At 33.6% G+C, this 23,207-nt stretch overlaps 1 protein-coding gene across 3 annotated transcripts in view; it reads left to right on the plus strand.

Annotated features, from left to right (window-relative positions):
• Positions 1-23,207, plus strand: part of LOC111148128 (EH domain binding protein 1) — a 333,275-nt gene that overhangs the window by 302,368 nt on the left and 7,700 nt on the right. For all 3 annotated transcript variants that reach the window (XM_022504546.1, XM_022504547.1, XM_022504548.1), the window contains 2 exons: positions 21,696-21,795; positions 22,928-23,001. In XM_022504546.1, coding sequence (XP_022360254.1) covers positions 21,696-21,795; positions 22,928-23,001 — 174 coding nt within the window. The remainder of the gene's footprint in view (positions 1-21,695; positions 21,796-22,927; positions 23,002-23,207) is intronic.

Consider the following 23,207-nt stretch of genomic DNA (forward strand, 5'->3'; position numbering starts at 1 on the left):
CATCTTTCCATTTTACTTCCTTGATAAAGTTTAAAACTCCTCTTTGAATATCTGGATGTGTGAGTTTATGTGAAACTTCTCTTAGTTGAATATTTCCAGAAACTAATGTCATTGTTTTAAGGAAAAACTAAGGAAGAAAAAGGAAGGAGTTGGATGTGGGTGGTATTGCTAATTCCGCCCTCTTTAAATTAAGGTGTAAATAGCACATCATTCTGGGTGATGTGTTTTGCTGGGTATCAGTGCTGATTGCATTAACTAGGGAAAACAACTAATGAAGAATATTCCAACGAATGTTAGGATTTCCTTATTAAGCCTTATATGATCCATTTTTAGTCAGTGGAGACTTTATTACAAAGTTCTGTTACTGAAAGTTGGTCCTATGCAATCTCTACATACATAGGGGACAGTTTGTACTATTCACTTTTAAAAGCATTTGTGGAGTAAGAATCACCTTGGAACAAATTCCTAATATCAACTTATAATATTATAGCAGTTTGTTTTATATCAATGTACCAAATAGTTATAAAGATTTGAACATACGAACAGTCTTAGAGAGTACCCGTTTTCTTTAACTGAAGAAAACACTGAGGCTAGAAGGGACTGGCACAGAGCTGTTGTTTTCTGACTCCCAGTCCCGCATGTTTTCTTTCTCCTAAACCATACTGTTTGTTAAACAGTTCATTTTTTTTTTTAAGACTTGACAACCAAATGTTTCAAGAAAATGTAGATTTTTTAAATGTATTGTTAAGATTACACAGGATGATTTGCTATAATATATACATAGCTAAATGAATCCCTAATTTGAATCCCCTAAGTAAACTAAAAATTCGTATTCTACTTTGCCTATCTCATGTAGAGTAAACCTTTTGTAGCTTAGATTCTGAACATTAGAGAATGTAAAATATTATCCATAATAAAAATATAAGTTTTTAAAGATTCCTATAGGAAAATAACACATTTTAATGTAGTTAATTGGCACTGAATTTGTGATAATTGAATGCATTTCTTAGTTTCCAGTGGTTTGGGGTTTTTTAAGAATAAATGGCTGTATATTGTTAAAATACTGTTGGAAGTAATTACGTTAATATTGTACCATGAGTATTATAGATTTATTACAGTGTGCTTTAAAAAATCCTTAGAGTATTAACCTATATCTTGATTCTTTTCATGTATTTTTTCAAATTACATATGTACGCAGCCCCTATTTAGCTTAGTAGGGTAATGAAAATTCTAAGACATTTCATTGTACCAGTATGCAAATGTACTTACATAGGAATAAGACTAGGTTTCCTTAAAGAGGGCAACAGAATTGAAAACTGAGGCCAACAAATAAATGAAAGTTTCTCTAAATCCATTGGATAATAGAGGCAGTGTTAAGGCTAACCATAGTGTTGAACTAAACAGAGGGATTATTCCTGGGTTTTGCATCAGTTGTTTTCTGCCGGGTGGCCTCACTTGTCAAAAAAAAAAAAAAAAAAAGGAAAAAGAAAAAGAAAAAAAAGTTTAACAGGCAAACATTCACATAGGCACATTGAGAAAAGAAGTATGCTTAATTCCATCAAAGCTTTAAAAAAATCAATCATTAATTTATTCTAACTACAATTGTTGGTCATTTGTGAAAAGCATCTGGCCCTTAAGTCATAGGAACCTCAGCACAGTACTATGTGAACACTTGTGAAGAAGCCCCAAATTCGATAGAATGTAAAAAAAGCTATGTTAGTGTGTGTGTAGCTGTGTCAAACTATACAGCTACGTTTGTTTACTCATAATGCTTTTTTAACTCTCCTTTGTTTCCTGGATTTTGAAAATGTTGTAAGTGTAAATGTAATGGGCTTTAAAAATTAGAAAATTGTTGATTGGCAGCTTTTAAAAGTCCTGCTTTTTTACATCTTTTCGGTTCTTTAAAAGAGTGATATTTCAGCAATCGAAACATTACGTCTCAGAAATGGTTTCTAATGAAGTCTAAATTCGAGATAGAAAATATATTTTTAAAATAGCTTCGGGAAGACATACCCTATTTTCCATATGGCTAAGTAATTGTTAAGATATTTGTTTTAAAGCTGGACTTAGACACTCCTGACTGCTCTCTAATTTGATATAGCTAGCCCAAATGATTTTATTCAAGAAACTTTGGTAGGAGAATGCAGTGAAGTAGATAAATAATTTTGCGGCTATACTCATATTGCAAAGTATAGAACTAATTCAGTCATTATTATTGTAGGTAACAACCACTTTTTTTTTTTTTTGAGCTTTAAAGCTAGCAGTAGAACAGCTCAGTTTTGGGATACATTAAAATATTAAGCTTTAAGTTAGTCAGGTTTCATGTTCTAACAGTATATAAATGGGATCACACCATAACCACATAATTATATGTGGCAATTTCTTCTGGGTTTTGTTGTTGTTGTTTGTTTGTTTTAAGAATGAGTTTTCAAACTGTAAAAGAAGGCCTAAGAGAAGCCTTCAGGGGTGAAAATTAGAGCTTAAATTAGAAATAAAGAAAAGTTGCATTATTTTAATTACATGTTCTACTATAATATGAATAGTTAATATGTAAAAACTGTCTCCCCCAAGATGACATATTACTTAGTCTAGTCGTTTCTTAATGTACAAAGGAAATAAAGGATGATATAACCAAAAATTGTATGTCACAGGCTTCCTATAGAAATGATCCATTTTCTTACTGTCAAATTACTTTTATCAGATTACTCATATACTATATTTCACTCACTACTGCTCATTTAGTTTCTCCTAAAATTTGAATAATTACAAATTAAGAAAAACTGTAAATACTTATCATAAATAAGATTAGATTCTAAGTAAAATAATAACCAGTAATAAAAAGCACTTTTTTCCACAATAGAAAAAAATAATGATCGTTAGACATTTATCTCATTTAATGCCGTAAGTACATTATTGTAATAAGATGACTATGTTTTTAAAATGTGTATTGAAAATAAATTAAAATTTTATATGCCGTATATAGCATTCATGTGTAAACTTTGTTTAGCCCTCATTTCAGAGGCACTGATGTCCAAAGTACTGTTAGGATGCTAGAGATGAGAGAAAAATCACTTAAAACTGCTTGTGAAATATAATGTTTGAAATGGTTCTTTGAGAATGTGCAGATTATGGCTTGCATAGGGACTCCTTCCAGCTCTCTGGGAAATGAGCTGTTGACATTCTTTTGGGTCATCATCCAAGATAGGAGGGCAACCACAAGGATTTAGCAGATAAATTCATCCCCAAAGACCTTTATCCATTTCATTGCAACTTGGAAACATTCATGTTGAATAGTAGCATTAATGTAGCCCATTTAGCTCTTCAAAGTGAGCTTTATGTATTAAAAAAAAGAAAAAGAAAAAGAAGATGACGATGAAGAAAATCAAATGACTAGGGTAATAAGTTATTTAAGTCTTCTAAGAGGTATTCTTTATTTACATAATTCTAAAGCACAAACCATTTTTCCCTCTATACCGTTTTCAAAAATAGAATTGAGTTCTATTATAGAGAGCAGTGAGCTTTTGAATTTTAACTAACTGAATCAGGCCTGCATATGTATAGTTGTTTGTGACAAAGAACAGAAATAAATGTTTTAGTGTTGTGTTCTGAAATGAATGGCAACATTTTTTAAAGATTGAAAATTATGTCACTTAGATTCCATTTCTGACTCTTTTTGGACTTTGTGATCCAGGCAAAAGAAGCAAGAAAGCAGTGATAAACGTATTGAGGGCATGCACTAAGATTCACACACATGTCCTTTCTTACAAGTGGTGAAAAAAAAAAAACTTTTTGACTCAAACAGGAATGATACTATATAGGACTGAATGTGCAGGAAAGGTTCCCACAATGCATTGTGCAAACCTAGGGCTAACAAATACCCTGCTGCTTTGAACCCCCCCCCCCAAAAGACAAAAGCACAATGAAATAGAAAGCTTACCACCAGTAGCTTTCAAAACGACAAACTAGGCAAACTATACATCTCCACCACTCCAATTTTGTCAGAATGCTAATGAGCTTGCTCTGATCTTTACTCGGCTTCCCGTGTTTTCTACATCTTCAAGGACCACATGGCGCTAGCAAAATAAAGACAACTAAATGAGAATTTCGAATGCTTTTTGTGTTAGGACCTGGTGCTTTTCAGTGGACGCACTCGTTGAATATTCTCAACTTAAAAGAGTACAACAGGGGGTTGGGTATGAACTTTTTAACAGGAGGAAATTTGTACAAAAGTAAATTAGTGAGATGAGGAAAATATGAGAAAAATTTCTGATTAATTTCCACTCCATAATATCAATGACACCTTCAGCCCCACTCATACTCTTCTAACAAGAGATGCTGATAAAAGATGAATGATTCTGTGTTGTTCACAGTGAATGTTTAGTGGTTTTTTAATAGCAGCATTCTACATAAAAGGCACCAGGAAGTACTCCGCATTAGCAGTTGAGATCACTAGTTAATAGGATGATGTCTTTTAGCTTTTGTCACAAGATTATTAGAAAGGATGGGTTTCTGTTCTCATCGTGGCATAGTTGGAGTGCCTGTTGAGTACAAGTGCTAAAATACAGGTTTCTCAGTATTGTTTCACATGTAAAGCAAAAAGCCTTTTAATGCAACACCTTTTTCCTTTTTTACCAGGTGATTTTATTATTGATCTCTAATCTGCCCCTTTTGCTGTATTGAATGCTTGAAGTGTTCCTCTTTTCACTGTAGCCTTGATGCTAGCTATTTGTGTCTATAAATTCATTAACATTAAAACAGGGTCTGTATAAAACATTTGATTCCATGATTTAGAAAATGGCAGATTATGTAGTTTTTATGGTTTAGGGTATAGATAGCAACATAAAGGTAAGATTGCCTGAATAAATACTGTAAAAATATGTTTTTTGATTTTAAAAACCCATATTTTTATGAGATTTAAATTATATATTTATAAAGAACATATTTTTAACTAGATCTCTTTTCTCTAGCAATCACTGTATATTTACTAGGAGAATAAGGTACTCAGCTGCATCTCTAACCATACCCATATCTGTAAGAGGAAAATGAAAATCAAAACTGGGTACATTTTTATATATAAAGATATCTGAACTTAGAATTAAACTGATTCTGTACAACTAATAAATAGCCAGGAAAGGAAGTTTGATACAGCAACACTTCTCAGGTTTGTTGTGGAGAAAATTCTTGGCTTAATACATATATTTCTGATATTTCTATATACTGTTCTTTAAATTTTCTCTTATCCTGAAAAATTGTGTTTTTGTACATTGAACATTGAGCACAGGCTCTTAAGATCTTGCTACTTAAGATACTGTAATTTATTCATTCTTTTAACATAAAGAAGGGGAAAACCCTACTGTAATAAGAATAACATGGACAACTATAGTTAATAAAGTCAGCAAAAAGTAGAAACTATCTTCTAAATATAACAGAGGTGTTTTTCTATCTGGTTATTCTATATTCTGTATGATTTAGCATGATAGTTCTGTGCTTCTTACAAGTGTGGATGGGAAGTAGTATTCATGTAATAAAATGTCTCCATTTTGTAGAAGTTCTTTCTACAGAAAAAAGTAAAGAACTGTAGAATTTTCATTAATGAAAATTTTTTCTAACTTCGTATGACATACTGTGGTAAAATAGAAAATGATGTCTTTAGCTTATTAAAGTAGAAAGTTTCCATTTGACCTCCATAGATTTAAAATATGATGAAGTAGACAAACTAAGATATCATACTGTGTCTGCAAAGGAACTTTTCATAGGTATGGACAAAGTAAGGGAATCTGGTCCTATAAGTAAACAGAATGATTTTTAAGGTTCTGAAGTAGCATAGACTCAGCTTATACTTTCTCACTGAAGTAATTACTCCTGACGTTTCATAGGGCATTGAATCTGTAACATAATAAAGAAGCCAGTGAAAAAGTTAACATTTTATGTCTGAAAATTTTCTACGAAGTGAGTGTTTAGCATAATTTCCAGAGGCATTGAGCCACATCCTTTGATAGATTCTAAGAGTTCATAGAATCCATTCCTTTTTGGAAGTAAAATGTAACATATTTTTGGTAAATGTGGTGTTACAGGTCTGTTTTGTGTGTGTCTGTGTTTTTAGCTGTGTCAAAATTTTTAACTTTGTTACCTAACTCCAAGAATGCAAAATAATATAAATCATTTTCTAATTGCAAAAAATGACATAACCTCATGCAATTATATTCTAATCCAATATTCAGAAAAATTAAAAGCATAAAAAACATGTCATATAATTGGTTCTGTCATGTCTTTGACTAGGAGAATCATAGCCAGGTAGAAGAACAGTGAGCCAAGGCCCAGCTTTCCAAGGTCTCCATGCGAATCTTCTCTTCCGTGTCCTTGTCCATTACATACCAAAGTCCATCTGTCCTCCATTGCTGTTAACATAATTATAGGAGAGGCTTTTCTTCCATATTTAATCCTCAGTATGCCTTCATCTGAAAATATGGGCTCTACCGTTCCAATAGTGAGTTGGGACCCTGGCTGGGAGAATGAGAGCCATTCTAGTGTTTGCTATATTCATCCCTGTTGACTAGCTCACCTTCATAATTTTGAGCCTCTGTGTCCACTTTAACAGAATGAGGACACTATGGCTTTAGAAAAAATTGGAAGGAACCTAACTTTAATTCCCATAAAGGAAGAAATTCATTTATTCTTTTATGTCTGGTGATTCTCATTTAACAAATATTTTTGAACCTTTTGTGCCTAAGTACTATACATTGAGTGTAGAAACTTAACCCTGGCTAGTGAATGTAATTAGTTCAAATTTGGTCATATTCGGTCAACGTTGATATGGTGTGGCAGCTAAGAGAATTGTTAGAATTAAATTAGGTACATTATATCAAGCATTTGCACAGTGCCTGGTGCATATATAGTGTTCGATAAATGTCAGCTATTATTATTTACACAATCTCGTTCATATTTAAATCTGTCAAGGTCGCCTTTGATATAAAAAATACCAAAGGATGAAAAACATTAGTATGTTAGGAATGTTACTTACCACCATTAAGCATTAAATAAAATATTTATAAAAATTGGTATTCTTGGGCGCCTGGGTGGCTCAGTGGGTTAAAGCCTCTACCTTCGGCTCAGGTCATGGTCCCAGGGTCCTGGGATGGAGCCCCGCATCGGGCTCTCTGCTCGGCAGGGAGCCTGCTTCCTCCTCTCTCTCTGACTGCCTCTCTGCCTACTTGTGATCTCTCTCTCTGTCAAATAAATAAATAAAATCTTTAAAAAAAAATTGGTATTCTCTTTGCACATATATACATTTTATTTATTATATATTGCATATATAATAGAATAGGCCTTTGGTTACTGAAAATAATTATGAATAGAAATACAGTATAAAGAAAATGGAGTTTGTTTTAAAAGGAAAGCTTGCAGGGGTGCTTGGCTGGCTCAATTGGTGCAGCATGTGACTCTTGGTGTCAGGGTCATAAGTTCAAGCCCCATATTGGGTGTAAAGATTACTTTAAAAATCTTAAAAAAAAAAATAAGAGGAAAGTTTACATTTTAAGGTGTTTACAGGGCTTTTGCTGTTTTCTTTTTTACGTCTTCAGTGTTTAAAATTGGTAGTATTCCTAAATTATTCTTTCCTTAATATTTTCTTTCTGTAGTTAACAAGAAAAATTAAAACTACTGTCATACTTTCAGAATAACTTTATTCTCACAATTTGTTCTGCTAATTTATACATCTTTAATATCTTGTTTCTATCTGCATTTCATTATTTGGATTATTTAAAGAAGGAAAATATGTAAATTATATTGAAGTGTAGTAGCACTCAACTGTTGTTGAATCATTCTAGTTCATGCAATAGATATTGGATCATTACGATTTCTAGAAAGGAATCTCTGATTCAGAATATAGAGAACCTCACAAGGTTCTCTATTTCTAACATTTGTTTCTTTCCTCCTTGGCACTTACCCGCCTTTTGCTATATAGACTTAAGGTGACCTTTTCATTTGCTGATTCATGTTTGTTTATTTATCCAGAAGAACAAATGTGTCTAATTTCTACCAGTGATATTTAGAAAGTATTTTCCACTACTAGAAATTTGAATTGGAAATATAAAATATAATTTTTGAACCTAAAGAATTATCACATCACCATAATTTTTAATTTGGAACATGTCGATTGCCTAAAGTGAGGTACATCCTTATTCTAGACTGTAATAAAATTTTTTAACACTTAAAAAAGTAGAAATTCCAGGAAAATGTGTTTTTCTCAGCAACTATCTATGAAACAAAATTTAGGCATTTGAACTGATTTGGCAGCAACATGTTTTTCTTCTGAATGTGAAATTAAATTTGTGTAATGTCATGCCAATGCTAAAATAACATCTTATACATGAAATATCACCCTTTCTTTAAAAAAAAAAAAAAAAGATCTTGGTGACTTATTTGTAAAAGGGCTAAGACAGTGGTTCTCAAACTTTTACCTGCATTTAAAAAACCACCTGAGGAGTTTGGTAAAAATACAGATTCCCAGGACATGTCTAAAAGATTCAGATTTAGTGGATCTAGGGTGGGGCCCATATTCTAGACAATTTATAATACAGGTGATCCACAGATCACATTTTGAGAAACAAGGGACTAAGATATGTTGAATCCATGGTGTAATAAATGCTAAGGGAAGTAGCACAGCATAAAGATATCAGAGCATAGACTTGAAAACCAGCAAGATACCAGCTAGACTCTGGGTGGTCTTGGACAAATTACTTAACCCCTCTGAGCCTCTATTTCCTCAGCCATTAACTAAAAAAAAAAAAAAAAAGCTGATAAAACCTGTTTCAGAAGGCTATTGAGAGTGTGATATATTGATACAGTTATAGATAAAATTTATATAAGAGTACTTGGCACAGAGCTCTCAGCAGAGGGTTAGTATCCAGTATAAAAGTAGCTTCTGCCATCAGCTATAGTAATCGCTTCATTATTTATTAATTTTTTCTACTTTTACTTTAAAATATTCCTCAGCCTCAAAGTAATATGCACATCTCCAATTCTATCCTAACTCTTCTCTTCCCTCAGCACACATACACAGACTCTTTGAGTCCCTGTCCCCCCTCCCCGCCACCCCCAAAATGCTTTAAGAACTGATTTGGCAATTTGACATAAGACTGAAAAGTTGTTTTGTGTGTGTTTGTTTGTTTGTTTGTTTAACCCTTGGCTTATACACAAAAAATGATAACTGTGTGAACATTTTCACAACTAAATAGCTAGGAGAAAACCTTAGGAATTTGTTAGTTCCTCAATCTATATACATTTCATAGAATTGATATGCTAATTTTATGAGTTTCATTAGGCACATACAGAAATAAACAAGTTAAGCCTTGTATTTGAAAAATTTATTTTAGAACATCCATGTAGGAACCAACTTTGTAAATGCATTTTCTCCTCTTCTATTTCATCCTGACACTATCCCAAGAAGCTTAATCAAGACTTCATAATTTGATTTGACAAAGAATGACATCAGAGATGGCTAAACATGTGTGAATTGCCTCCTCAGTCTTGAGTCAAAATCAAGGTAGTTTATGGAAGGATGAGAGCTCTGCTCTGATACCCTTCTCCACATTTCCCCAAATGGAAGCATTTTTATTAAAAATATAGATGTTAATGTACAGAGACAACAGGATAGCTGTTTATCCTTTCTAGGTCCCTTCATCTTTGGGATAGGACTGTCCAACTGAATAGCTGTGAACATTCTTTTTATCTTTATACAGACTTACGGAGTTCTGCTTTCAAATCATTATTCATTCTGATTGTAGAGATATTGCCAGCTCTTGGTCTAGTGGGTTGTAAATTATTATGTCTTTCTTTTAGCAACCAGATAGGCTTTTAACACTTTCCATAGACCTCTAGGTGCACTACATAAGAAAACTAAACATATATAATGATTGCATCTGTTTCCTGTCCCCACATGTCATTTCTAAGCTGGAATGTGAAAGGCATTCATCCACTCAGGGGAGCTATTTCTTCAGGAGAAGTTTACAATAGAAGTTAAGGAAAAAAAATGTCAAGCTGGTATCTATTTTAAAAATTAAGTTAGCTTTTTTTTTTTTTTTTTTTTTTTTTTTTTAAAGATTTTATTTATTTATTTGACAGAGATCACAAGCAGGCAGAGAGGCAGGCAGAGAGAGAGGAGGAAGCAGGCTCCCTGCTGAGCAGAAAGCCCGATGCGGGGCTCGAACCCAGGACCCGGGATCATGACCTGAGCCGAAGGCAGCGGCCCAAACCACTGAGCCACCCAGGCGCCCCTAAGTTAGCTTTTTTAAAAAAATACTTAAGAGTACCTATTTGTAGTGTTTATTGCTGATTAGTTTTTATGTAAAGGTTTTTTTGTGTTTGTTTTAATTGGGTTATTTGGATGAATGTTGTAGGAGGAGGAAAATTAATCAAAATTGTGGGATTATTTTTAATAGCTGCATGGTCTGAAAGGATACAGTTTGGTACAAATATATATGTAGCTATTTTCCTGAGGGAATACAGTGGACTTTACCATTAAAATAAGAGTATATGAATTAGTTTTCTCTTGTTTTTATACTGGCGACATTGGGAGAGGATATGTAAATTCACAGTACAATGAGTTATGAACATCCAACTTGTGAGTGTTTTCTGCCTTTATTGACTGTTTATATATTTTACCCACCCCAAAACCACCCAACCCCACTCCCCCAATGCCAGTTCACTCTGAATTAATAGCACCACTTGGTGGCCAAAGCTAGGAATTGTGTAAAGTATCAAAGTATCTTCCCCACCAGCATGTTCTCCCCGAATAGACACTTCTGATCTGAATCTTGATGGACCTGGTCATAGCTCTATTTCTGGTGCTTTTGAAGGATCTACCTCTGTAAGGAAAGTTAAAAAATAATTTCTAATAGAAAAAAATGAGTTTATTATGCGTTTCAGTGCTTTAAACAATAACAGTTTTCTGTTATGTATAAATAACCTTCCACAGAAATGAATTATTAAAGTAGTCATAAATATTTTATTTTCTCATGAGAATAAAATTAGGGGTAGCTAAAATTTCAAACTTTTAATACCACTTAAATACTTATTTTGAAACTAAGTATAAGGTTAATAAATAAAGTTATAGTGAACATTGCAAAATTGTCATTGTTGACTAGGTAGCTATTTTGCTCAACTTTGAAATGTATAATATTAACAGAAGCATTGTGAGGACTAAACACACTTCAAGTTGACCATGACTTTGGGTGGGAATGTAGGTAAAGTGTGTTAGATGTGATTGCTCTAACCCTTTTTAAATAAGCTACAGCTTTGGAGAGAAAGAGAGAGGACATACAACATAATAGAAGGACATATAGCTAACTGCTGGAGATTGGCCCATAAGACTTACACAAGAATCTGAGAGGGACTGTTGGGGGTAGCATGATGTTCTTCAGGCTAAGGGGTATCTAAACATTTCTATCATGATAAAAAGGGGAATTGAACATATCTTGGGGATTAAGTTGAGGAAAAATCTGGAAGTCATCTTTGGAAATTTTAAAGATTCTGGGAGTTACACACTGGATTTTTATTTTCTTGGAATTTCTGACAAGATACTGCTATTAGCAAGGGTATCTTTGGAAAAGACTTAACAGAACGTGTAACCTTGGAAAAGGGAATGTCTCATATTGAATTTACATTTGTGTTGATCCTTTAAGAAAAGAAAAATGGCTAATAGGTGAGTTAATGGGCTTCCATACTTGAGGGGAATGAGAAGCTTAAAATGATGGTAGGATGACTTCTCCGGTGAAATGGATATGTAAAGACAGAAATTTCTTGCTCAATGTAGCTAACATCTCAATATTTGCACCAAATTGCCCAATGTTTACTTCTGCGGGTAGGCCTTTCTGGTGTTTGCATAGGTTGTATGACTCTGCCAGGAGAAATCACTATTCCTTGCTCCATCAGTAATCCCAGGAATCAGATAAAGAAGACCCTGAAGCTTAAATAAAGAATGTGGCTCCTTTATGTGTGTATGTGGAGAGAGAGATAGTGAGAAGGAGAGAGAGAAAGAAGACAGCAATAGCAATATAACAAAACCAGCCACCATTACATTGATTAAATAATGTTATATGCCAGACACTATTCTGGGTGTTTTACATATATTAACTTACTTAATCTTCATAGAACCATCGCTGCTAAGGTAGTATTATTATTTCCATTTTTACAAATGAGGAAACTGAAGAATAGGGAGATTAAGTAATTTATCCAAGTTCCCGTAGTTCCTCAAGAGCAGAGCTGGAACTTGAATACATTTGGCCATTTTCATTGACAGATGCTTCAGATGCTCAAATGGAATCACAGTGGTTTATAGTTGTCCAAAAAGTGAACAGGTCTATCCCTGGAATCATGTTTCTAGAAGACATTATGTACTGACCTATATAATTCAAGGATCATAAGGATATGTGTGCATAGGAAGAAAGGCTGATTCCCCTTGACATCCCCTGAAGAACTGCTCTGAGATCGTTGTGAAGTTCCAGTGGCCTACATTGGAAGAGTAAAAAAATCCCCACTACTAATGGATGAACTAAGGAAGAGAATGGTTTTTGTTTGTTTGTTCATCAGAGATTTGAAGGTTTGCTTTTTGCTTTGTTTTCTTTTGTTTGTGCCATTTTGCTTATCAGAGCCATTCAGAAGGCTTTGTCAAGGTTGGCCTGAATTCTAAATAAAGGGCCTGTGCTTTTAAGACTGGTTACCCTGTGTCAGGTGGGGTGGCTGAGAGTGGTGGTTTACAAGACAGACTGCCTGGATTTAAGGCTTAGTTCTAGCTAGCTAGCTCTAAGTTATACAGCTCATTAAATATTTGATGCTATTATCATCATCATAATTATCATTATTATTCCCAGCCTATGAGAAAGTTACTTGTTGTCACTGATCTGATGAAAGAGAGATATTATATAGAGTAGCTTCTGTGAGACAGTGTTCCCAGAAATTCAGGAAACAACACTGGATACAAGTCCATCATGAATGTCACTTGTGTACCATGATGAAGAGAACAGCTCCACTGAGAAGATTAAGGGGCATCAGTTGAGTTGATAGGTTGCTGAAATCCACACTAGTCCCCTGGTCTAGTCTAGAAAAACAGCTTTCATTGCTTTTGGTTCAAAGTGTTGTGTAATTTTTGAAGCTCTGTGCAGGCCAGAGTGCTGCTGGAGATGGTTCTGCAGTGTCCCATTTTGATCAGACTTCCGTGTTTTGAGACTGAATGTTGCCATAGACTGGAAGGGGATAGGTTAAATTTCCTTCTTCTCTCCTTCATCACATAAAGATGTTTAAGAAGTACATAAGGAAGGATATATCCCAGTGTTACTAGGTTATCTGAACCCAAGCACGATTAAAGAAGGTATAAAGTGGAAGAGGAAGTTACTGTGTGGGTAGTGCATTGGAGGTTAGAGGTTGAATTCATCCCTTATTGGAAATTGAAGGCAATGGAAACACTGTGGGTATGATTTTTAAAGGACATTTAAACACTTTAAACAACCCAAGAGGGGTTTACCAAAAGAGTAGCTAACTGACTGCATAATACAACTTTGGAGAAACTCTTTATTAGAAAAAAGCCTATTTAGAGCATGTCTACCTGGTTTGTCTTTCTATATTTTAACAATGATACATACTTAGTTTTCCACATTCTCAACAGAATCTTATCTCATTCTTACCTGGCATTTAGTAAATCAGCTATTTCATCTGCATTGCCAATTTTATAAGCTGATTTTAAAGATGCTTTACTTTTAATATCAAAATCTCTTTCTATAAAAATGATGAAAGCTTAATTTCTCAGTGAAGGTTTTTATTTTAGTTTTTCTTATTGAGGGCTTTCTTTTCTTAAAATTACATCCACTTCTATGTCAAACTGTTGTTATCATTTTTTCTGTATTTTAATAACTGGTAAACTTTTAAATGTGTTCTAGTAGTCCATAATTTTCAATCTTAAAATTTACCTTCTTTAGTCTTTGATATTAAGCAATATTCTCTGATCTTTGTTTTTAAATCCCTAACATCCTGCAAATACCTAGACTCTCATTACTTGGAACACAGCCACATTATTGTGCCGTCCTTGTGACCATCTTTTGTATGCAGTAGTGACACTGATGACCCAGTAGGGCATTCACTTTGTTTCTCCGGCTGCAGAAATGAGTTCGTACTGATTCACCTACATTTTTCACCTATCCTGCTAATGACCAAAGACATAGTAACTATACTAACTATATAATTTGTTATGACTAACAAAGATTTAAAATGTAGTGTCTGTAGAGTTGTTTAGAAATTGACCCTCACTCTTGGTATTCCCAATTATGTGTCTCTCCCATTAAACCATGAGCTCTTTTGCGGAGAGAAGCCACATCTTGGTCATCTCTGTATCTCCATTTCCTGGCATAGGGCTGCATATGCCACCATCACCTTCTTCATTATCATCATCATAGCTAGCATTTTTAGTCTCAGGTACTGTGCTAAAGACTTTACATAGATTTTTTTTTTTTTTTTTCATTTAATTCCTCTAACAATCATATGGGGTAAGCAAAATGATTACCCTTATAGAAATGGAAACTAAGGACCAGAGAGGTTAATTAGTCTAAGATCAAGGAGCTCAGTTAATTTTTTTTTTTAGTCAAACTGGAAGAAGAGCCATTTTGGATGCAGATTTAATGTTCATCTTATTTGCAGCATATTCAGGATGATGGTTCTAACCAGCCACAGAAACTATAGACAGTACAATTATATGTTATGCTTAGCCTTACCAGAATTTATAGTCTTATCCACAGAAGTTCCCCAGAATTAATGCAAGTAAACACATTCATAAATGTGGTACTTAATTTATAAGGGATCTTTATTCTGAAGTTAATTTATGAATCATTTCAATATATTTATGAATATTTCCATAAAAATACTAAAATTGTGGATTGGGTTCCCAGACTACCCTATTAAAAAAAAAATTACCCAAATGACCTTTAAAAAAAAAGTAGACCTTTATTCTCCCAATGAGAAGATTCCTCCACCTGCCCCCAGAAATCTTGACTTACTTAAATATATAGAAGGTTGGAAATATCTTTTATAATATTTAATTTAATTTAGCTATATAAACATACATATTTAAAATCACATCTTTTTTTTTTTTTTTTTTAAAGATTTTATTTATTTATTAGTCCGAGAGAGAGAGGGAGAGAGAGCAAGCACAGGCAGACAGAATGGCAGGCAGAGGCAGAGGGAGAAGCAGGCTCCCTGATGAGCAAGGAGCCCGATGTGGGACTCGATCCCAGGACGCTGGGATCATGACCTGAGCCGAAGGCAGCTGCTTAACCAACTGAGCCACCCAGGCGTCCCTTAAAATCACATCTTAAATACATTAATCTAGAAATAATTGCTCTGTCCACTCCCATTTTTTCAAGAAATAATTTTATCCAACTCTTCATGTTTGTCTTTAACATTAATGTCTCTGTCACTTCTGGAGCCCCTCTTTAAGTCATTTCCATGACATGACTGTGAGAAGGCCCTAGGACCAGGGAGTGCGGGGGGGGAGGGGGGGGGGGGGGGGGGGGGGGGGGGGGTGAGTAGAGAGGAGTTCGCCAGGTGCAGTTCAAACAAAAGGGGCTTCAAGAGAGGGGAGAACTGGCAGGGGAAGCTATCCATCTGTAAGCATGGCTCACAATTCAAGTTTTCCCCTTATTACAGGATGCCTAATTGATTCACTAAGTAGACAATAGTCTGTTTGGTTCAATGATGCCTATAAAAGTGACTCACTATTTTATCTTATTTTACAAAAATATGTTAAATGTACCTTTAAAAAGTAAATACAGTTTTAAAGTTATATTCTGAGCATTTTACCCTTAGTCAAGTGCCTTTTTGTAGGTAGCCAAGATAGTCATGTATTACCTGAAATGTGGATCATGTTAATACCTTTACATGCTCTTAGCATTGAAAAGTTAATAGGTCCAAATCCATCCCATATATAACTTAAAATACTAAACTATAAGTAAATATAAAGAATTTTTCAGTTACAATTTTTCCCATGATAACTCCTTCCATGCGTTTGAATTTATTTTTATTTTTTGCTATTTTAAGTTTGTGCCAGGTTTACCTTTGAGAAATCTAGCACTGACCTTGGACAGAAAAAAAGACTACTCAGACTGTATTAAGGAGTTGATACAAGAAGACTGCTGTTAATTTCCAAGCTTCAGAAATAGCTTCTTTTTAAGGTCTAAGTTTATGGAGGAAGAACTTCAATAAAGTTGTCTATACCTCTTCCTGTAAGAAGTACATGCTAGGGGTGCCTGGGTGGCTCAGTGGGTTAAGCCTCTGCCCTCGGCTCAGGTCATGCTCTCAGGGTCCTGGGATCAAGCCCCACATCAGGCTCTCTGCTCAGCAGGGAGCCTGCTTCTCCCCTTCTCTCTCTCTCTGCCTGCCTCTCTGCCTACTTGTGATCTCGCTCTCTCAAATAAATAAATAAATAAATCTTTAAAAAAAAAAAAAAAAAGTACATGCTAGAAGTCTATCAGAAGTTATCTGTAGAGAGATGTTGCCCTGAATCTGTTTTACCAAATGGGTAAATTAAAGGTATTTGAGAGAGTGCGTTAATTTTTATTTTACTGCAACAAAAGGAGACAGGATTTTCCCCAAAGTTTATATTCCTTTTTTTATTAATTATTTTTATTAACATATAATGTATTATTTGCCCTAGGGGTACAGATCTGTGAATCGTCAGGCTTACACACTTCACAGCACTCACCATATACATACCCTCCCCAGTGTCCATAACCCAACCACCCTCTCCATACCCCACTCGCCCCAGCAACCCAAAGTTTATATTCTTAATACTGCAATGAATATATCATGTTAAGCAAATAGTTTTAAGACAATTGCTACTGAAAACATCAATAAAGATTATGATATTCTTCATTTATGTTGATTGCTGTTTAGGATATTCTTGGGGTGGAAACATTTATCAGCTATTTGCTTATCTAGTAAAATTTCTTTTCATAATAATAAGCTCTATTTCCTAAGTTTAAAATATTTTCCAAAACTGATGCACTGCAGTCCTGTAGGAGTATTGGCTTTAGGAGTTCATGTGCCTATGATCCTACATAACTACAGTAAATTCATCTTTCTTGTCCATTACAGAGATCTACGAGATTTCACTTCCTTTGTTATTAGAATGTGTTTCTCCAGTACCAGTGTGTCTCTCTACTGTAATATATTATGTCTTTCAAAAGGTCATCATATTGGTGTTATCATACCTCAGGACAATTTGTAATGGAGACTTTTTTGTTTTTATGTTTGGTTTGGCTTTGTTATGTTGTGTCCTTTAAAGGCCATATGGATCACTAGTCAGCCATCTCCGCTATGGGGCTATGGCACGATTTCAGCATTCCTTAATGTTTTCATGGTAGAAAATCTTGAATTTGTTTATATGTACAACAGCAGCCTACATCTTTGTGTTTTCATTCTTTCCCACTGAATTCATCTTCTGTTTGGGTAAAATTGTATTGTTCCTTATTTTGTATTTATATAAGAATTCAGTCTAAAAACATATATTTCTAAATAAATAATAAGTTTATGGTGAAAGATTAATTAGGAAAAGTAAATTAGTAGAAATTTTTTGAATAAATGATTCATAATTTTAGGGGTTTGATACCACTTTTATTTGTTTAAAATTTTACATTGAAAATACTGCTTCTGAAAAAATAAATGAAAACTACATACATATTGCTGGATGAATGAATGAGTTCTTGAATGAAATTTAATCTTAACTCAATTTGAATCAGTTTTTGGAGGAGATGAAATATAAAAATGATTGCTATAGTCAACCTGCGTTTATTAAGTATTTATACTGTATGTAGTGCTGTGTATTATGCTGCTTTCTGTTAAGTGGTTTTTGTGGGAGAATGATTTGAAGTCATATTTATGGTTATTTTTCCTGCTGTTATCATTCTTGATCATTTCATAATTTTTACAAATCATATCCCAGCTGCTTAGTAATTGGTTAAAGGAAAAAACTGATGTTAAAAGATTGTGATGTCAGAAAAGATGTTGCATTCCTAGAGGCAAAATAAAAAAAAAAAGTCTTTGGGGGGGAAAAAGGTAGGAAAAATATGGCTAGAGATTGTATTAATTGGTCAATACTTTAGAATGTTAATGTGAGGTTATTTGTAGTATATTTACATGAGGCACTGTGTTTTAAGATACAGTATTAACAATCCAGCCATGTTTTTACATTTTAGTAATTGTATACTGACCTGTAGTATTTTGTCATTTTTTATTTCAAAATGGTCTTCAATTGTATGTGTTCTGAATTTTTCAGTTCATGAAACTGAAAAAAAATTGAGATTTTTTAAAAAAGTATCCGTATTCCACTCTAAGATGACAAAAATGTAATTGTAATTACAAATTAAAGATGATTTTGAAAGACATGTAGTTAACCAGGTGAGGTTAAACAAGATAAAATGATTTATGGTCATTTTATGAAATAATGACAGTCTTCATTTTAAGCTACAATGTAAAGTGCTTTATTCTGAGATTATGTATTGTGGCAGAAGCTAAAACTGCCTTTTTTCTAACAGTGCCAGAATACAACCTCTTTTTCTTTTTGCACTAACAAGACTGCTTTACCACCACAGCCCACTCTAAGTAATTAAATCAATCCTTTGTACTTACCGTATTCTCCTCTAGTGACGGTACTAGATCTGATTATATGCTTCATGCATATTCAAAGTACCGCACTGACAGCTCTTTAATGAGCTCTTACTTAATCAGTATGAACAATGTTCATCTTGTTCTTTTTTTCCTCATGCATTAGAGCTAGGAACAGTTGGGAAAAATGAAACATCCAGCATTCATTTGAAAAATATATTGTACTTTGAAAAGTGTCTAAGCTGAGGAAGTTGCATTCTGCCCTTTAAAAGTCTGATGGACAAATTGGATTACTAGTATTGGATTAAATAACAAATGGTTAGAGGAGAAATGAGAAAAGCTCACTGTGATCACAGGCTTTAATATTTTTTGTTACTTATAAAGCTAAAGGGGTCTTTAACCAGTTATTAAAGTCAGGATTAATTTGTAATGGTTCAACTTACTGGCTTTTAAAAGCTTTTTAAATTTAAAAATTTTTAATTCCTGAAAAACAATAGTGTAATGATGTATTAGAAGAAAATTTAATTTTTTTGTTACTAGGCTAAGTATAGATTTCCATCATTGTATACTATCTCAGATAAGGAGTTAGCAATACAGAATTGATTTAACCTCAAATATGTTTTTTCAGTTAATTTATATAATCTATGTAGCAGAGTGTAATGTGTCTTTAAATATTTGTTATTGTTAGGCTTATTTCCTTTTGAAACATGAGACTCTTATATTATTAGTCATTTCCTAACAATTAGGGGATGGGTATCTTTTCTTCTTACCTAGAAATCTTAGGCAGGAGTTAAACTGAAAATAACACAGTACCATATCAATATTGTTATTCTCAAGGAAGCAGTCTTCCATTGAAGAAAATGATGCTAATTTAAGAGTAGGCTGGTTGCTTCTAGTATTGCTGAAAGCCTCAATTATAGGTTAAGTTAAACTCAAAACAAAGTTTTAATATATCTATATTTTTAGAAGCCATTTATGTGATGAACACAAGAACTAAGTCTTTAATCAGAAAATAAAATATCATAAAAACTGCACCTATTAATATTGCACACATGTGTCATTTCACTGATCAAAAAGGCCTTCACCAGGGTACAATTGGCCTTTTTCCAAATTGCAAGCTTTTTCTCAGCTTTTTCTTTCTACTCTTTCTTCTTTTGTTGCTACCCAGGGATTTGTGCGTATCACAGCCTATCACAGCCTGTATCACATGACCAGTGTCAAGACATCACATGGTCCAAAGTGAATACAAAACCAGCTACCCTAAAAGAGAGATTAAAAATACTGTAAAACAATAAAGACTGTTGTTCATACTCCAAAAAAGATCTATCATACGTCTGCTTCATACCATAAAGTTTTAATAGCATTTAATGAAGGCACATATCCTCACTATTCTCCCTAACGATGAACAACAGATAACTATTTTATAGGGATGCTTTGAAGTACATGTTAAATCTTTTGCACACAGATCATCAGCTCTTTATATTCTACTTCCATTCTTAAAAATTTCTTCAGCTTTCTATTAACGTGAAAATAGTCATTAGCTCTTTATATTCTATTTCCATTCTAAGAATTTCTTCAGATTTCTATTGTGGAAATAGTTACATAAATTGTGGCACACCCATGATATATGCAAGTATTAAAAAGAATGAGGTAGATCTTTGAACAGCATAACAAAAGTAAATCACAGGGCAATATATAATATGATCTCACTTGTGCTAAAGAAAAGAAACCTGTATGTGTCTATAGATAAGGTATATGCGTGTGTTTGATACACATAGTAATCTGTGTGGTCTGGAAGGACTGTAGAAGTACTTACTTCTGGAGAAAGGAGATGGAGAGGGCAATTGGAGAGGGAGGGGTTGGTGACAGACTTGGCTTTTCTCTTATTTTAGGTATCTATTGTCTGAATTTTTAAAATGGGCTGGTCGTGTGTTTGAAAGTTAAAAGAAAATGTCTTGCTTAAAAAGAAAACGAAACTAGAATATTTTGTTTTTTGCTAGATATTTAAGTTAGCACTATGCATCTATACAGAAGTGGGACTGAAGTATTAAATAATGGCCTAGCAAAACAATAAACCAATCATGGGTGAAATTCAGAAAAAAAGAAAGTCAAAGAATTATAAGGTTGACTAGGTATAATTTGCATGGAGAGATGGGAAGAAGGTAGGGAATTAATATTTTTCTTGAGTGTGGTTGTGGCCTACTTCTACATGAACAATAATAAATATATAATATACATTATAACCCTTGATATACTGATCTTTGGTGGGGAGTGTTATAGATGATAGTAGGTAAATTTTAAATGTGCAATCGGTGAATTCTAAATTTTAGATCTTCTCTCTGCTGAAATGTTTTGTGATTTACTGAACATTATTATTTTCCTTATAATGTGTCTTTTCACAGATAGCTATAGGCATTTTTTGTAGCCTGGTCATTTACAATGTATTTAAAATAATTTGCATGTGTTTGCCCTATTAGAGATGATGAGTTCCAGAATGGTATATGAACATGTATCTTTAGTTTACTTTTGGGGAGGAAAATAAGAAAAAAAGCAAGTTGTTACAATTGGAAGCTTTCATGAAATCTCTGGACTTCTCTATCTTCCTGCTAGTCCTATAATTCTCATAATGATTTTTTAATGTGTGTGTGTATGTGTGTGTGTGTGTGTGTGTGTGTTTAATCATGACCGTATGTCTGTCAGCACCATGAGCTCCTCATTGAAACATAATAACAAATCAGCCTCTGGGGAGGATTTAAAAGTTGGAACACTTTTTTTTTTTTTTAAACTGTACTTAATGCTAGTTTGATCTGTAGATATGTTCAGGGGGACTGAAATATACATGCTGGGTAATACCAGATTTAGAAGATTGGCTTATGAATTTTTGGATGTTGATTTCTTTTTTCAGACCCTGGACTTCAATATTGTGTTATTATAAACAATTTAATTTGTGCTATTGGGGGTACCTAAAATACGTTTCATGTTAAAAAATACTTGTGCTAAATTATTATTTGGATTATAAAATGTCAGATAAATAATTCACTGAATTACAGGAAGGAACACGGAAGAAGAAGAAGCTATGATGCAGGAATGGTTTATGTTGGTTAATAAGAAAAATGCCTTAATAAGGAGAATGAACCAGCTTTCTCTCCTGTAAGTACCCATGACTATGCTTGTTTTTCCTACACCACTGATGAATCTTGGGCTTTTTGTCATTGCCTTCTTTAGGATTTCCTATTTATTAGGCTTATTATTTTTCTTTCCTTGGAGATTACAGTATAGTTTATATAAAAATAAAAGTTAAAAATAATATATAATCATTTCTGAACAATAAGTTTTTAAAACAGTAAGTTTTTAAAAATAGTGATATATACTGAAAAATGTTTATTATATAGAAAGCCAAGGAATATAAAAAATTTTTGTATTTAAGAAATAAAGCCCTTGTTCACAAAAAGGAGATTTGGATTATATTAAGGGTTAGAGGACAAAAGAAATAAAATTGAAGTTTATTTAACCTCACATTTTAAGTTAAAAATGAAAATAACTCTTAAGAAGGACAAAAGTACATTTCTATTCTACAGATGATGTTACCCCAAATTTGGGTAATTCCTCCAATCATAAAAAGATCACTTTTGTGTACAGTAAAGTGGAGACCAGACCAAATGTAAGCATTCTTGGTCTTTAGCATTTAGTTCACTGTAGGATTTAATGTGTGTTCTTTTTGTTCACTAGCAGTATTCTTATATTATGCCACCTAGTGTGGGAAGGAGCAGGCTTACATGTTTTATTTTAGTGAAAACCTCTATTTTTGTCATTTCTGCCATGCCTGAACTTGATAAAAAGAGTTATGAAGAAGCACAAAACTTAAATCCTCCTGGATTTTTAATTGTCTCTGTATTAAATTTGCACTGGTAGTACTTACATGTTTCTTGTATTCTTTTTACATGGCGTTCCAGATACGAGTGTTTATAGTGAGCTATGAAAAATATTTTACAAAATAGTCTTATACCTGGCACTTAACACAAGAAGCATTGAAGAATGAGACTACTTATCTGAAGATTAAAATATACCTCTGTGCAATTCAAAATTGAAGGAGAAAAATAATAGCGCTAGTAAATATTCAACCTGAGGAAGGTTTTAGGTTTGTGTATCATTTGTTTGGAGTAGCTTAAAGTTAAAGAGAAAAGTCAGTTATGAGTCCTAAAATCAATGTAACCTAAAGGTTCTTTTAAGTGTTTAATGATTTAGTAATTAGCATATTGATGAACTTTTGTAACTTGCCTAGGGAAAAAGAGCATGATTTAGAACGACGGTATGAGCTGCTGAATCGGGAATTGCGGGCAATGCTAGCCATTGAAGGTAAGAAATGGCCATGATGGAGAGAGGTATGTGAAGTGTCAACTGTCAAAAGAGATTTAAAGAGTGTAATACACTTCTGGTCTCACTAGGTGTGGCCTGACTAGGAACCAAAGGGAATTACAGATAAATGCCTTAGAGTTAGAAAGCAAGAGTCACATAAAACTTAAGAACCCTAATTCAGATAGATAATCATTATGTGTACTATT

Source organism: Enhydra lutris, unplaced genomic scaffold, assembly GCF_002288905.1.
Source record: "Enhydra lutris kenyoni isolate GAN:26980312 unplaced genomic scaffold, ASM228890v2 scaffoldscaffold18, whole genome shotgun sequence".
Taxonomy (NCBI): domain Eukaryota; kingdom Metazoa; phylum Chordata; class Mammalia; order Carnivora; family Mustelidae; genus Enhydra; species Enhydra lutris.